General features: G+C 38.8%; 1 protein-coding gene and 1 long non-coding RNA gene across 2 annotated transcripts in view; one reads left to right on the plus strand and one right to left on the minus strand.

The window, feature by feature from the left end:
- Positions 1-14,618, minus strand: part of LOC139084843 (uncharacterized) — a 154,903-nt gene that overhangs the window by 122,152 nt on the left and 18,133 nt on the right. Inside the window, exon 3 of the long non-coding RNA XR_011542645.1 lies at positions 12,490-12,593. This is a non-coding gene — a long non-coding RNA (uncharacterized lncRNA). The remainder of the gene's footprint in view (positions 1-12,489; positions 12,594-14,618) is intronic.
- Positions 1-14,618, plus strand: part of DSG3 (desmoglein 3) — a 30,770-nt gene that overhangs the window by 11,469 nt on the left and 4,683 nt on the right. The window contains exons 6-14 of the mRNA XM_008535977.2: positions 278-444; positions 1,337-1,465; positions 1,738-1,923; positions 4,619-4,890; positions 5,537-5,676; positions 6,774-7,001; positions 8,679-8,933; positions 12,991-13,130; positions 13,418-13,481. Coding sequence (XP_008534199.2) covers positions 278-444; positions 1,337-1,465; positions 1,738-1,923; positions 4,619-4,890; positions 5,537-5,676; positions 6,774-7,001; positions 8,679-8,933; positions 12,991-13,130; positions 13,418-13,481 — 1,581 coding nt within the window. The remainder of the gene's footprint in view (positions 1-277; positions 445-1,336; positions 1,466-1,737; positions 1,924-4,618; positions 4,891-5,536; positions 5,677-6,773; positions 7,002-8,678; positions 8,934-12,990; positions 13,131-13,417; positions 13,482-14,618) is intronic.

The raw sequence follows: 14,618 nt of genomic DNA on the forward strand, positions 1-14,618 counted from the left end.
GACAGGTGGTGTAGTGGTTAAGTTTGGCGTGCTCTGTTTCAGCAGCCCAGGTTCTCAGGTTTAGATCCCAGGTGTGGACTTACACTGCTCAACAAGCCATGCTGTGGCAGTGACCCATATACAAAATAGAGGAAAGGTTGGGAGAGATGTTAGCTCAGGGCCAATCTCCCTCACACACACACAGACAAACGATCAATTTGAAATTGTGTTGAATATTTAATGTGAACAGACTGTCAATCTTTACATATTCTTTAATGAACTTCTTCTGTATTCCTAGACTCACTGGTGATGATTCTAAATGCCACAGATGCAGATGAACCAAACCATTTGAACTCTAAAATTGCCTTCAAAATCGTCTCTCAGGAACCTGCAGGCATACCCATGTTCCTTCTAAGCAGACACACGGGGGAAGTCCGTACTTTGACCAGTTCTCTTGATCGAGAGGTAAAGCAAGGCACTTAGGAGCATTCAATGATAAAGGATTTGTCTGTAAGAAAGCCAAGAGAGATGACTCCATTTTATCTGAGAATGAATGGAGAAAGGAAAACAAGTTCCCAGTATTCACTTGGGCTAATCTAGGGAAATGGTTTGCATTCAAGTGTGAGTCTGGTGGGGTGGGATGTGTACCTGGGACCTATAAAATCACTTGTACCCTAAACAAACAAGAATCAGCATGCCAGTGGGAGTTAAAGTGGGAGAGTAAAAGAAGTCATTGGCATACACCGACAAAGATTGAACTGTGACTAATTCCTCATCTGACAGAGGAAAAGGAAATTTCTTAGATGAAGGGAGAAATTTCTATCTAGGATAAAGCCTTCTCTGATGTCACACTTTTTCTCTGACTTTTAATTTTACTCCCTGCTTCCAGAACACTAAAGAATCCTCTTCGTCTCTCTTCCCTGTCGTCCTACCACCACAAATACCGTCACCACCACCACCATCTCCATCACCATTTTCAACCCTGTCAGACTCCATATTACTGTTAGACAAATGATCTCCCACATGGACAAACAGGAAAGCCCTATAAGTGAGCATCCCTCAGATATGCAACCCACCATCCTCATTGCCCGTTTTTGCTCTAAGTGTACTCTCTTGCCCCAAGAAGCTAGCAAAAGAAAAAAAACTTGTTCTAGCCCCGTAAAGACTTCCACTCAACCATCCAGAGCCCCACACACCTCCTCTATGATGGATAGAGAACAATGCATGCGATCCTTCTAGAGAATGAACCATGAACTTGAATATTTTCACCTCCTTACCCAAAGGAAGCAAGTGGTTTCCATTCATATTCTTGACGCTGGAGATTAATTATTTTTCTCTATTTTTTCTCCAAATTTAGCAAGTTAGCAGCTATCGTCTGGTTGTAAGTGGTGCAGACAAAGATGGAGAAGGACTGTCAACTCAGTGTGAATGTAGTATTAAAGTGAAAGATGTCAATGACAATTTCCCAATATTCAGAGAATCTCAGGTACACCTTCCACTCCCTGAAGAATAATTTGTATATATATTTCATTTTATACTTTGCCATCCTGATTCAGTATTTGCCTGCTTGCTGGCTTTCATTTAAGTTCTTTGCACTTTTCTTAAAAAATAAGCTTTTGTAAAATATAAGAATGCAGTAACCGGCAAGGAGGCAATACGTAATTTGAGAATTAATGATTAATACCATTCAGAATAAATATAATCCCTTTAGATAAAACCTGACATTGAGTCTTGAATTCTGCCTTTCTCCATTTTTAGTATTCAGCACGTATTGAGGAAAATACTTTAAGTTCTGAGTTGATTCGATTTCAAGTAGTAGACCGGGATGAAGAGTTCACGGATAATTGGCTTGCAGTGTATTTCTTCACCTCTGGCAATGAAGGGCAATGGTTTGAAATACAAACTGACCCCAGAACTAACGAAGGCATCCTGAAGGTGGTTAAGGTAAGGAGCAATTTCCCTTCGATGGGAAAAATATCCTATACTTACCAAAACGATCATTTCTGCAAATAACCTTTATTCCTTTATGAATAACAATATCACTTCTTTATAGAAAACACATAAAAATAGACAGAATAAACACACACACACATAGCCCCATTACCTAAGGATAACCTTTCTTAATATGTTGACTTATTTCCTTCCAAGCTATCATACTTTCTATAGTAAATACAAACACACTAATATGTGTATATTTATAGGTGTGCCTGCTTTAAGCACAAGAAAGTAAAATACATTTCTTGACTTAACCTCATTCACTCTCTACAATTAAAGTTAAGAGAAAAAATACATAGAATTGTGGTTTGTGAATTTGTCAACTTGTTTTAAATGGACTAGCTACAGTCAGCAGAGAGGGAAAAATGCAATTTTTTTCCTAGAAAATAGGAATGTATAACTAAATCTGCAGGATAAAAATAAGTAATTGAGTAAAGCTTCTATTTGCTAAGCCTGGCTACAGCAGACCTCTCCCCACATCTGGAATAACATAAGGATATTTCTGCCAGGATACTGTATAGACCAGAAAAAATAACCACCATTTGGGGACATTCCTTGGCATGGAACATTGGACTATATGACAGCTTCTTTAATCCCTTGAGTCCAGTAGAGTCACAGACCTATAAAGTTCCCTTAACAAGGAGACTGCTGGAGTCCCGGATTGCTGGAAGCCGTGCAAGCAGTTCCCACCACTCTGCTTTTCCGAGAGAGGGCTACAGCCATCCTCACTTGCAAGGGTTTTGTTATAAACTCCCAGCAATGCCTGCGAATGAGATATTGCCTGTCTCCTGTGTTGGTGTCATCCAGTCTCCCAAACTAGAATCCCATGCCTTATCCTTCCATCATGGCATTTCCCCACAACACACAGCCAGTCATCAAATTCTGCCCTTGAAATTGTCCTTAAAGTCTGGCCCTGGTCTTCCTTCTTATGGCCTGTGCTCTCCTCGGCCTTGCTTCCCCTCCCCAAGAAGACTGGAGTCCCTCCTTATAGACGTCCCTATCTTATGCGTCTCTTCCCTTTGCTCTCCTACTGCCATCAGTCCACCACACATTTTCCTTAAAACCAATTTGGATCAGTTCTCTCCTCTTTAAAATCCTTCCTCGTTCTCCATTGGCCGTGAAAGTGGCCCTCAACCTTGATTGCCCATTTGAATCACCTGCAAATTTTCCTAGCCAGTGGGAATGTAGGAACTATTGGATCAGTTGGTTTGTGGGAAAGCCCAGGCCACAGCAGGTGACTCTAATATACAGCTAGGGTCAGTGACGACCTGCTGGCCTTTAAGATGACCCTCAGCCTCAGAACTGTATACAAAGCCCCTCACCCTCTGCAGCCAGCCAACTCCCTATCATATGTAACTCTGGGCATCTGCAATGCTTTCGCCTCTGCCTGAGTAATTCCTCAATATCCTTCAACACCCAGCTTACATGAAACCTCTCATAAACCTTTCATAACTTTCCCATGTAGAAGTATTCACTTGCTTCCACATGGACTCTATAATTTCTTTTGTCAGCCCTCGTATTACAATTACCTGTTTATACATCTTTCTCTTCCACTCCACTGGGAAATACCTGAGCCCACAAAACCAGTCACTGCCAAGTTAAAACTCATTCAGTTCTCCTACCTTAGTTATTTTCAGTAATATACAAATGTAACAAACACGAGGATTTCCTTTTCTCATTACCCTCAAAAACTTTTCTAGTAAATGGAAAAAGCTATCCTGGGATTCCTCAGGCCTTGACTGGGGCCACCTGAGTAAGAGAGTCAAACAAATAGCTATCATGCAAGACTATCTGAGAATGGTTCTATGAAGAGTTGATAGGACAGCCACTCACTGATTGGCAGAGGCCTATTTGCCAACCAAGTTAATTAAGATAATTTGCCTTTGCCACTTAAGAATTTTTAAAGTCAGGAAAGACATTATTGCACATGAATTCAATGACTGTCCTGTGAATGGCCACAGCTGCCATTTATAGGAATGTATTATGGGCTTTAATTTGTTCAGTCCTCACAACAATATGACGAGGTAAGGTTTTTTTCCAGAAGTGGAAAGTTGAAGATCAGAGATATTATTTATTGTGCCCTGAGTCACACAGTTATTAAATAGCAAAACCAGGATTCAAACATGCCACCATAGCAAATTTGAGATTCTTACCACTGCACCATACAGCCTAAAGAAACTCTAATGACAGGGGCCGGCCCTGTGGCCTGGTGGTTAAAGTTCCACACACTTCGATGCCAGGGTTCTCGGGCTGGGATCTGAGGGGTGGACCTACTCCAATCATCAGCCATGCTGTGGAGGCAACCCACATACAAAGTAGAGGAAAGATTGGCAAAGATGTTAGCTTAGGGAGAATCTTCCCCACCAAAAAAAAAAAGAAAGAGAAAAAAACTCTAATGATGTTTTACTAGTCTAAAAACAGGTACGCTGCTTTGTAAGTATCAGTTACCAAACTGAGGTCTTGAGTTAAGAATTCTGAACGTTTCTTTATCTCAACATTACAATGATTTCTGAAACTGTTTTGCTGTATATAAATAAAAGGACCCATTCATGGCATGTAACATAGAGTTCTGCTATCTTCTTCTCGATTTACCAGAACATATTTTTGTGACACTTCTTTCTTTCTCATTTTATTTTTATTCTAGCCTCTAGATTATGAACAACTACAAAATGTGCAATTTAGTATTGCTGTCAAAAATAAAGCTGAATTTCACCAATCAATAATCTCTCAATATCGGGTCCAGTCAACCCCAGTCATAATTCAAGTAGTAAATGTGAAAGAAGGAATTTCATTCCGTCCTCCTTCCAAGACATTTACTGTCCAGAAAGGCATAAGTAGTAAAACATTGGTCAATTATATCCTGGGAACGTACCAGGCCATTGATGAAGACACCAACAAAGCTGCCTCAAATGTCAGGTGGGATTATTTGTACAACATTTTATTATGCCTTGATGTAGTTTTAACCTATAAGCTATTACAAAATAACACCTAAACTATTATATGCCAAGAATACAAAGAGATACAAAGGTGGCCAACTCAAGGAACTAGATAACTCAAGAAGAGACAAGTAGTTAAATCATTAGAACATACTGTGTCTGAACAAAGATAACATAAGCATAAGTTAAAGTGGAAACCAAGAGAAGAATGCCTTAGCCTGTCAAGAGACATCGGGAAAAAGTTTCATGGAAACTTTCAGTTGAGTTGTTAGAAAGAGTAGAAGTTCACCAGAAGACGATAGTGCAATCAGATAAGGAACAGCACATACAAAGACATACATGTCCAAAACATAAGTGCACCATGCAAAGCAGTTGCTGTAGTATAAAGAGCAAAGACACGGTTATTTTATTGCACAGAGCAGAAAACTGAAAATCCAAGCTTATACTTAAGGATTATGAAATACTGCTTGTCCATGATAATATGTTAATTTTCTGCTGCTTTTTATAAAAGCACATTTCAATGTCTTAAATTAAGCATAAATACATTACATATAAAATGAGTCACTTTCATTAAATAGGTAACATTCCATATTTGAAAGAAAACATTTTTTTCTGTCATACAACAGATATGTTATGGGACGTAACGATGGCGGTTTGCTAATTGTTGATTCAACCACTGCTCAAATCAAATTTGTCAGAAACATCGATCGGGATTCTACTTTCATAGTTAACAAGACAATCACAGCTGAAGTTCTGGCCATAGATGGTAAGAAAAATATTTCAATCATTTTTTAGAGAAATGTTATTCCAATCGGCAATTTTCTTATGAATAGATGATCATTGTTATTTAACATATTGCCTTTATCACTAGATAAAGTTAATTATCTTAGGGGCCTTGGGTCTCAAGTCTGAGGCAGCTGAATCCAGGAGAAGATGGAGCATTCCAACTTTTTGGTGAAGTTTGTAGCACTAGTGAATTCTGTGTTCAGTCCCTGTGGTTTGCTGTGGTTGTGGCAGGAATTTTTAGACCCAGAGGAATTTCTGAGTTCAAGAGGATGGATGAAGATTGGTACAGAAAGCCTATCAGGGAAGTGCAACTCAAATGTGAGGTGACTCTGTGAGTTATTTATAGAGTCAGTTACTTACAGAGACCACATATGCTTACATCATTGAATGATAAAATCTTCTAGAATGTTTTAAAAATAATATTCATTGAGTGTGTGTGTTTCCCCAAGTATAAAATTAATTTATCCTCAAGGCAATAAGCAAACATAAAAATAAAACAAAAAAATAAACACCAAATACATATCACCTAGGAAAACAGCAAAAAGCACTAATGGAAACAACAAAAATGATTCATAATCCCTCCACCGAGAAATTTTTATTTTATTGTTTTTAATTGTCAACATTTAAAAATTTTTCTTCAATAAACTTTTATAGCCCGGGTAATAAATATAAATCATCGTTTTTTCCAAATACTTGGCTCAAGTTTTAGAAGCAAAAAGCTTTCACATGCTGCTGGACTCTTGCATAGAATATATTTGAGAAAACTTTTATTTTTATGTTGACTTCATTTGTAATCAGCGAATTGACCACCTTACAGCTCTCGGTTTTAAGGATATTAAATTAACAGCCAATGCTACTAATTAGAGACACAAGTCAAGTTGATAAACTCAAATTTGCTTTTTACGAGATGTGGAAATCAGGTGACATCTTTTCACCTGTAAGAACAGCAAACACAATTTCTCATGAGAAAACACAGTAACTTGGCTGCATGCAAGAGAAATTTAAAAGGTTTATTTATTTATTTTTTGTACAACTTGTTCTGTATATTTCTTTAACTGTAAAATGTTATTCTTACAGGAGACACAGGTAAAACTTCTACAGGCACCATCTATGTTAAAGTACCTGATTTTAATGAAAATTGTCCAACAATTGTCCTTGAAAAGAAAACAATTTGTAGTTCATCCCCTTCTGTGATTGTCTCGGCGAGAGCACTGGACAATGATAAATATACTGGCCCCTACACATTTTCACTGGAGGAACAACCCGTAAAATTGCCAGTTGTGTGGAGTATCACAACACTCAACGGTGAGTAACAGTAAAGTTGCTTCCATAAATGAAAGTGGCTGCTTCTTCATATTTCCAGAAGGATAAGAGGGTCCTTTGAGAGCAGGTCCTTTCCAAGACCAATCGAAAAACTTCTTTGCAATGAAGATGGAGTCCTAGCCTTGTGAATTTCTTCTCTCTTCAGAAGAGAAAAGGAATCTGACTTGTTGGCACTAGTTCATATTTTCTGTTCTTCATGTGGACTCCAATTGTTTTCTATTTTTAATATTTATTTCTATCTCCACAGCAGACCAAAAAAAGATTAGAGTCAGGCATCTATTTTATTGCAGCACTGTTTAAATTCATAAATACATAAACTTTTCCTAACTAGCCAGGCTGTGAGCAGACATGAAGCAATGGAGGGGTGCCCCGCTCAAGGCTCATAGGAAGCACTACTTAGTCTGTCACTAGTCAGGAATCTTGAGAGCATGGTGGACTGAAACTCATAAACTCTTTAGCCAACGGGAAAGAGCTAATCCATTCTTCCTTTTCTCCTAACCTCTATCATGCTAATTTTACATTTCCTGTGTTTTCCAGGAGTCTCATAGAAACTCCTAAATTAAGTCTAAGATGTTAGACTTAATAAGAATCATCTCCTTTCTGGATTTTACAATGACCAATCATGCCACTTCAAATTCTTTGTACATGAACTCACTTTTCTCTAACTCTTTTCTGAACCAATCTTGCCTCGCTTCATGACTGTGCTCCATGGTGCGCTAGTCATAGGTTTCACCCATTGCTAGAGTCACCAAAGGGATCTTGTTCTCCATGGCCTTCTTCCCTGGGGCCTTACTGATCCTGATGTAAGGCTCTAGCTCCAAATCGTGCACATAGCATTTGGCTCCAAATGAGTTTACCAGACACATAGCCAACGAAGAGCTGCAAAAGAAACATCAGAGAGAGACAGGACCTGGCACTAGACACATCTGCTCTGGTGAGACTGGGCAAAGCAACAGTGGTTGGACTCAGTGGACCAGGCGCAAGGTCAAAGGGCACGGTGCAGTCACGAATGATTCAATCAACCTAACTCTGCAGCTTATAAGAGCTGCCGCTGGAGCCCACTTAGAAAGGAACAACACAGCAATGAAGAATGGAGAATGATCAATGCTCATGAGTCAGAAAGGCAACAGGCCTTCAACACAGGGAATTTCATACAACCGGCATTGGGAGCACAGGATGAGGACTATCAGGAAGAGCTGAGGTAGCAGCAGCTAAATCAGAAACTCAGTCTAGATAAGTCAGGCACAAAAACATGGACTTAGGGGGAAGGTATACATTCAGAGAGCCACACAAGAGCCCAGGGTTTGGTGCAGACATACAGGAGAGTGCTTAAGCCCCTGGAGAGGGGGGCCTGATATTTAAATGATGCCCACCTCCCATCTTCTTTTGGGGGAAAATCAGGGTAGAACTGAGTTTTCATGGAGGAGAATAAGGAGCACATCCGGGGCAGAGAGAAGGGCAAGGAGGGGCAGTGCACACAGATTTACGCAAGTGAACGCCTAACAGCCCTCATAATTGCTCAAACCTCACCCTACTATCAGCCTGCGATTTGTGACAGTGATGTCTACAGCAACTCTGGCTCTGTTAACAAAAATAAGTAGTTTTAAGAGCAAAAAACACCTTGTGCTACTGTTGATTCGTGTGATTGTTTCTCTGCAGCCACCTCTGCCGTCTTAAGGGCCCATCAGCAGTTATCTCTGGGAACGCACAGAGTCTCCCTCATAGTAACAGGTCAGGACAGGCTCTGCGAGACACCAGAGAGCTTGACTCTGGAAGTCTGTCAGTGTACCAACAGGGGCATCTGTGGAACTGACGGGACTACAGACCCCGGGAACGTACGTGATACGAAGTCATCGATGAGGCTAGGGCCTGCCGCCATCGGCCTGCTGCTCCTCGGTCTTTTGTTGTTGCTGTGTGAGTATGCCAAAGCTTCTTTCTGTTTTTGATGGGGTGTCAGCATTTGCAGAGGCTTCATGCTGCACAGGCAACGCACCTCTGCCATGCAGAACCATTCCCTAATTGTTTTATAGGCAATGCTGGGGGGAAATGGCATCTTGAGTAAGAATCTGAAATGTTTAAAGTTAATGTATCTCTTGCCAACAATCTACATTCATGATACGGCAAAGCAAGTCTTATATGTTGGACATTTAGAAAAAGCACAAGAGAATCAAGAGGAAAAAGTAAAGCATGAACACTTTCTACACACTGCCAGTAATGTTCATGGTCAAAATAATGGCTTTATCCCTGAGTGTGGCACTTTCTAAAATGTCTTCTCCATATTCAAGTCTCATGAGATTCTAAAATAAAAAGAGAAGCCTGGCCAAATAAATTTAGGGAAAATATAGGGGCTATCATAGGCTTTGAGTTTTACAATGCATCTTAGTACAACATAGACTCTGCGAAGTTATTGCTTAATCCAGCATTTCCTCCGAATAACTTACCACCTGAATACACATCCCCTTTAAAGCTTTCAGACTTAAAATGAGTAAGTTTACTGAACACAAGTAGGAAAACTACATACATGTATTATTTTTCAATAAAAGTAAAATTCATTGTATTCAACAAATAGGTTTCTGAAAAGTTACATTTCAATCAAAATATTGTGACTTCAGTAGTATTTTGAAGGTAATGAGTTTCTATTTAAAAGTGCTTCATGGCAAATTCTTGTATATACAAGAGAAATCCTTGATAAATTCACAATCACTTCTCATTACAGAATGATAGACTTTTACAGTTAAAATGATTTTTCATGATGATCAAGCCCACTTCAACCCATTCACGTAAACTTTTTGAAATCACAAAAAGGTACAGAAAATTACATGACAAGCACACATACTGCCATCACTGAAACTTAACAGTTACTAATAGTTGCCATATTTGTTCAGATCTTTTGTGTGTGTGTATGTGTATGAGGAAGATTGGCCCTGAGCTCACATCTGTTGTCAATCCTCCTCTTTTTGCTTGAGAAAGATTCACCCTGAGCTAACATCTGTGCCAGTCTTCCTCTACTTTGCATGTGGGATGCTGGCACAGAATGGCGTGATGAGAGGTGTGTAGGTCTGTGCCTAGGATCCAAACCCAAGAACCCTGGACCGCTGAAGGGAAGCATGCAAACTTTACCACTATGCCACCAGGCTGGCCCCCAGATCTCTTTTTTTAAAAAGAGAAATCAATCGCTATAGATACATCTAGTAGCCTTCCACACGCATGCCATATATTCCCCTCCCACCTTCCCCAAAAGTGTTTACTATTCTGAAGTTATCATGCATCATTTAGTTTAATAGCTGAAATTGATACTCAGAGTTTCAGTTGTCCAATATCATATTAGTCAATTTCAAAAAACAAAGATTTTTCAAATACCTCTGTGAGTCTTTATGCTAACTTCCAGATGAAAGGGAACTTGATCCTGGTTTTCATGCACTTCATAGATTTTTGCATGTCTAACTATATGAAAAAGAAGTATACCATGACAAAACTATAATAGAAATGAATACAAAGGAGTATTGCAGAGGCTTCACAGAATAGGAGAATCATCAATTTGAACCTTGGAAAATGAATAGGATGCAGTAAGTACAAAAAGGGGGAAAAGTGTTTCCAAAGGGCAACAGAATGAGCCAAAGCCAGAAAACAGCAATGTTTTAGGAAGCACACAGTCTTGGGAGGCTAAAGCATGGGGAAATTGTGGAGAGGGAAGGAGACGAAACTGGAGGATGCATTGGGACTAATTTGCAACACCTTATGTACACATGCAATGGTGTTTGTACTTTAAGTTCTCAGAAAAGAGAGTTGTAGAAAGTACCTGAATAAAAGATCAACATGATCCTATTTGTATTTAAGGAAGGTAGCACTGGCAGCAGTGTGTACTGTAAATTAGAAAGGAAAGAAGAGCTAGAAGGTTATTCTAATAGTTCAGAAGAGATGATGGAGGCCAGATATAGAGGCATGGCATGAGACTAGAAAGGAAAACATAGGTGTGCAAGGCTTTATAGGGGTACATGGAAAGGATTTGGAGGCTAATGGACAGGAAGATTGGAAAAGAAGTCCAGACGAACCACTGAATTCAGTTGCTCCTGAAACCATTAAGCGAAACTGAAAATATAAGAGGAAGTGCAGGTATATAAGGAGGCAACGATGAGCTTGATTTTGAAGTGTTGAATTTTGAGGTGTGGATACATCCTGTAGGCCATTTTACACATGGGACTGTGGCTCAAGATGGCAGTCAGAGGAAATATACTGCATTATTCCCACAATATATTTGCTTCATGTTATCCTACCCTTTGCCAAATGCCATGTTCTGAATGATGTGCAGGATAGAACATACATTTTTCAGTATGTAGAAATAACACTCCACAGTTTGAAAAATGTTTTTCTGGATACATATATAAAAGCCAAATATACATTGCACATACAATGATAAACAAGATTTCTAAAAGACTATTATGTCCACCTAAAAATACTGACCACACAGGTGTATATTCATTACCCTTCATAACTAATGTGTCAACTCACAATATTCAATGCTTCTTACACATTTAAAATTGAGGATGGCAATAAATAAAGCAAGCCTTTAGAAGTATCATTTATACGGACATTATATTACATTTTGAGAAAATATATTATGTCCAACCTATTTTATTTTATACACTTGGCCTAATATTTTTCATACTACATGTAAGACTGAGCTAATTTGCATAACAGATGTAGCCCATCTGAATACTAGCAAATCCTCATAGCACTCACTACTGTCCTTTACCTATACTAACTCATTTAATCCTCATGACAATCCATCAGGTAGATACTATTTATTCTCCCATTTTATGGATGCATTAACTGAGGCAAAGAAAGATGACACACATAACTTGCCCAGCTGCTGAGCGGTGGAGCCAAAATTCAAATCTAGAAGTCTGACTCCAGAGATTGTGTTCTTAAACCCCTCACTAAGTTCCTCTAAGTGGACAGAGTTCAAACATTAGGATTCAAGTGGCCTTGGCAGCCCAGAGGTGGTTGTGGGGTCACTGATTACCCAGCATGGGAAGCACTTCCTTTCAAGAAAGAGTATTGCTCTCTTGGTCCATTAGAATGAGAATGATGTTAATCTTTATTGCCAACATGTGACTGATAGGCACAGAAAGAATGATAATTACTGTGGCAGGCAGGCACCTCCAAGCTAAGGATTCTTAAGTGGCAATTAAGAGTGCATCGATATTAGATCATCACTCCAGTTGCTGAGGGAGTTTGCTGGCTACTTGCTGTTTACTAAGAGATCATTAGAGACCAGATTACTAAAACAGTATTATGCGCACCTAAAACTCTTGACCGTCAAGGTATATATTCACCTGACATGATATACATAGCCTCAATATGTACAAATAAATGCAAGAACAATAAAAATATATTATGGCCAGCCAGCCTTGATGGCCTAGTGGTTGAAGTTCTATGTGCTCTATTTTGGTGGTCCCGGTTCACTTACCGGTCGTGGAACCACACCGGTCTGTCAGTTGCCATGCTGTGGTGGCAGCTCACATAGAAGAACCAGAAGGACTCATAACTAAGATATACAACCATGTACAGGGGCTTTGGGGAGGAAAAAAAAAAAGAGGAAGATTAGCATCAGATATTACCTCTGGGTGAATATTTCCCTGCCAAAAAAATATGTATATACACATATGAAAAGAATTGAGAAACTGAATAACCACCTTTATCACTCATCAAACAGTGACTATTTTAAGACAACAATATACATAGCACAAGAATGATTCAAACCATCTTCTTCAGTTTCACAATCATATGCTACTTTACTATGCTTAATGTACCAAATTTTATTTTGTAGAAACTAATTTTGTTTTCTATTAGAAGTTTTCCATAAGTATTGAAAATATTACTTTTTCTTTGTAACATTTCTGACAATTATCACATCAAATCATTTCCAAGTGATTCAAATGTTCTGACATTTTGTTTTGGTTTTTACTAGTGGCCCCCCTTCTGCTGCTGACCTGTGACTGCGGGACAGGTCCTATTGGGGGAATGACAGGTGGCTTCATCCCAGTTCCCGATGGCTCAGAAGGAACAATTCATCAATGGGGAATCGAAGGAGCCCAACCTGAAGACAAGGTGAGGATCCAGTTTGTAAAACATTTATTTCAAAATTCAATTTATATTGAGATAGGAAATGGGGTATAAAAATAAGACACTCCTTGACCTTCATTTTGAGAGTTAGTACTGAAATGAATAAAGACTTCTAGGGTTTTAGCTCTTCAGATGTCAAATCATGAAAATGGTTACTCCTATAAGAATTTAGGATTGTAATGTTACCATTTGCAAAGAGCCACATTTTACCTATATTGCCATGAAATCTGATTTGTTTTTAAATATATTTATTTTTTGAACATGGTTTGCAGGAAATCACAAATATTTGTGTGCCCCTCATAACAGCCAATGGAGCTGATTTCATGGAAAATTCTGGTAAGTGAACATCAAATTTATTTTGGAAAGCCATAGTGGGTTAAATAAGAAATATTGAAAAATAAGAAGTGTTTGAAATTCTTTTCTTAATAATTTGCATATGTGTGCACAAGGTGGATATTTTAACACTGAAATAGGGAAAAGCTGGTTTACTATTAGTATATTAGTCAACTCTATGACCATTAATATATTAAGTGAATTCCATTAGTCAATTAGATCGAGCTTCAATAGGTTAATTTGTCCACTGATGCCACTGGCTTTTCGTTTGTTTGTTTATTTGTTTTTTGGTGAGGATGATTGGCCCTGCACTAACATCTGTTGCCAATCTTCCTCTTTTTGCTCAAGGAAGATTGTCACTGAGCTAATGTCTGTACCAATCTTCCTCTATTCTGTATGTGGGACACCTTCACAGCATGGCTTGATGAGCGGTTTGTAGGTCCGTGCCCAGAATCCAAACCAGCAAACCCTGGGCCACCAAAGCAGAACATGCAAACTTAACCACTGTGCCACTGGGCAGGCCCCTGATGCCACTGTTTTCAATATATGAAGATTTGTTACACTTTTCCCAAACTTTAATAAACTGAAATATAACTCCCAGGCAGTTGATTACTAATTTTTTAATTAGGAAAGATTTCACATATACAAAAAAATGTAAAGGAAAATAGGACAAACACTATGTACCCACCACCCAACTTTGACTATTCTTAACTGGTCATATTTGCAGTTAAAGCTTCATGTATGCACATCCTCAATCTTGTTGCCCTTCTTCCTTCCCCGGAACTAACAGCATCTTGATTCAAGTTCAATTACCAATTCCTATATTCAGTCATAATGGGACAAGATCGCTTATGTCGTCATATAGGTGAAATTGTTTATTTCTATGGTTTACCAAATGACTATTTTACTGATATTATCTCAATGCCACAAATAAAGCATAAACTAGAGGAACAATAAGACCCGATGCCTGATATTAAAATTTTTCTTAATTCCATACTTAGCAATACATTGTTTACAAATGTCCAGCCTGCAAAATCACATGAAATCTCCCCCAAAACATAACTGTCTGCCCTTACCAGCTACCCCAATCCTCACCTGTTTCTCTCATTATAATTACATAGCAAAAACTATATTCAGAAT

This window comes from Equus przewalskii, chromosome 7, assembly GCF_037783145.1.
Source record: "Equus przewalskii isolate Varuska chromosome 7, EquPr2, whole genome shotgun sequence".
Taxonomy (NCBI): Eukaryota; Metazoa; Chordata; class Mammalia; order Perissodactyla; family Equidae; genus Equus; species Equus przewalskii.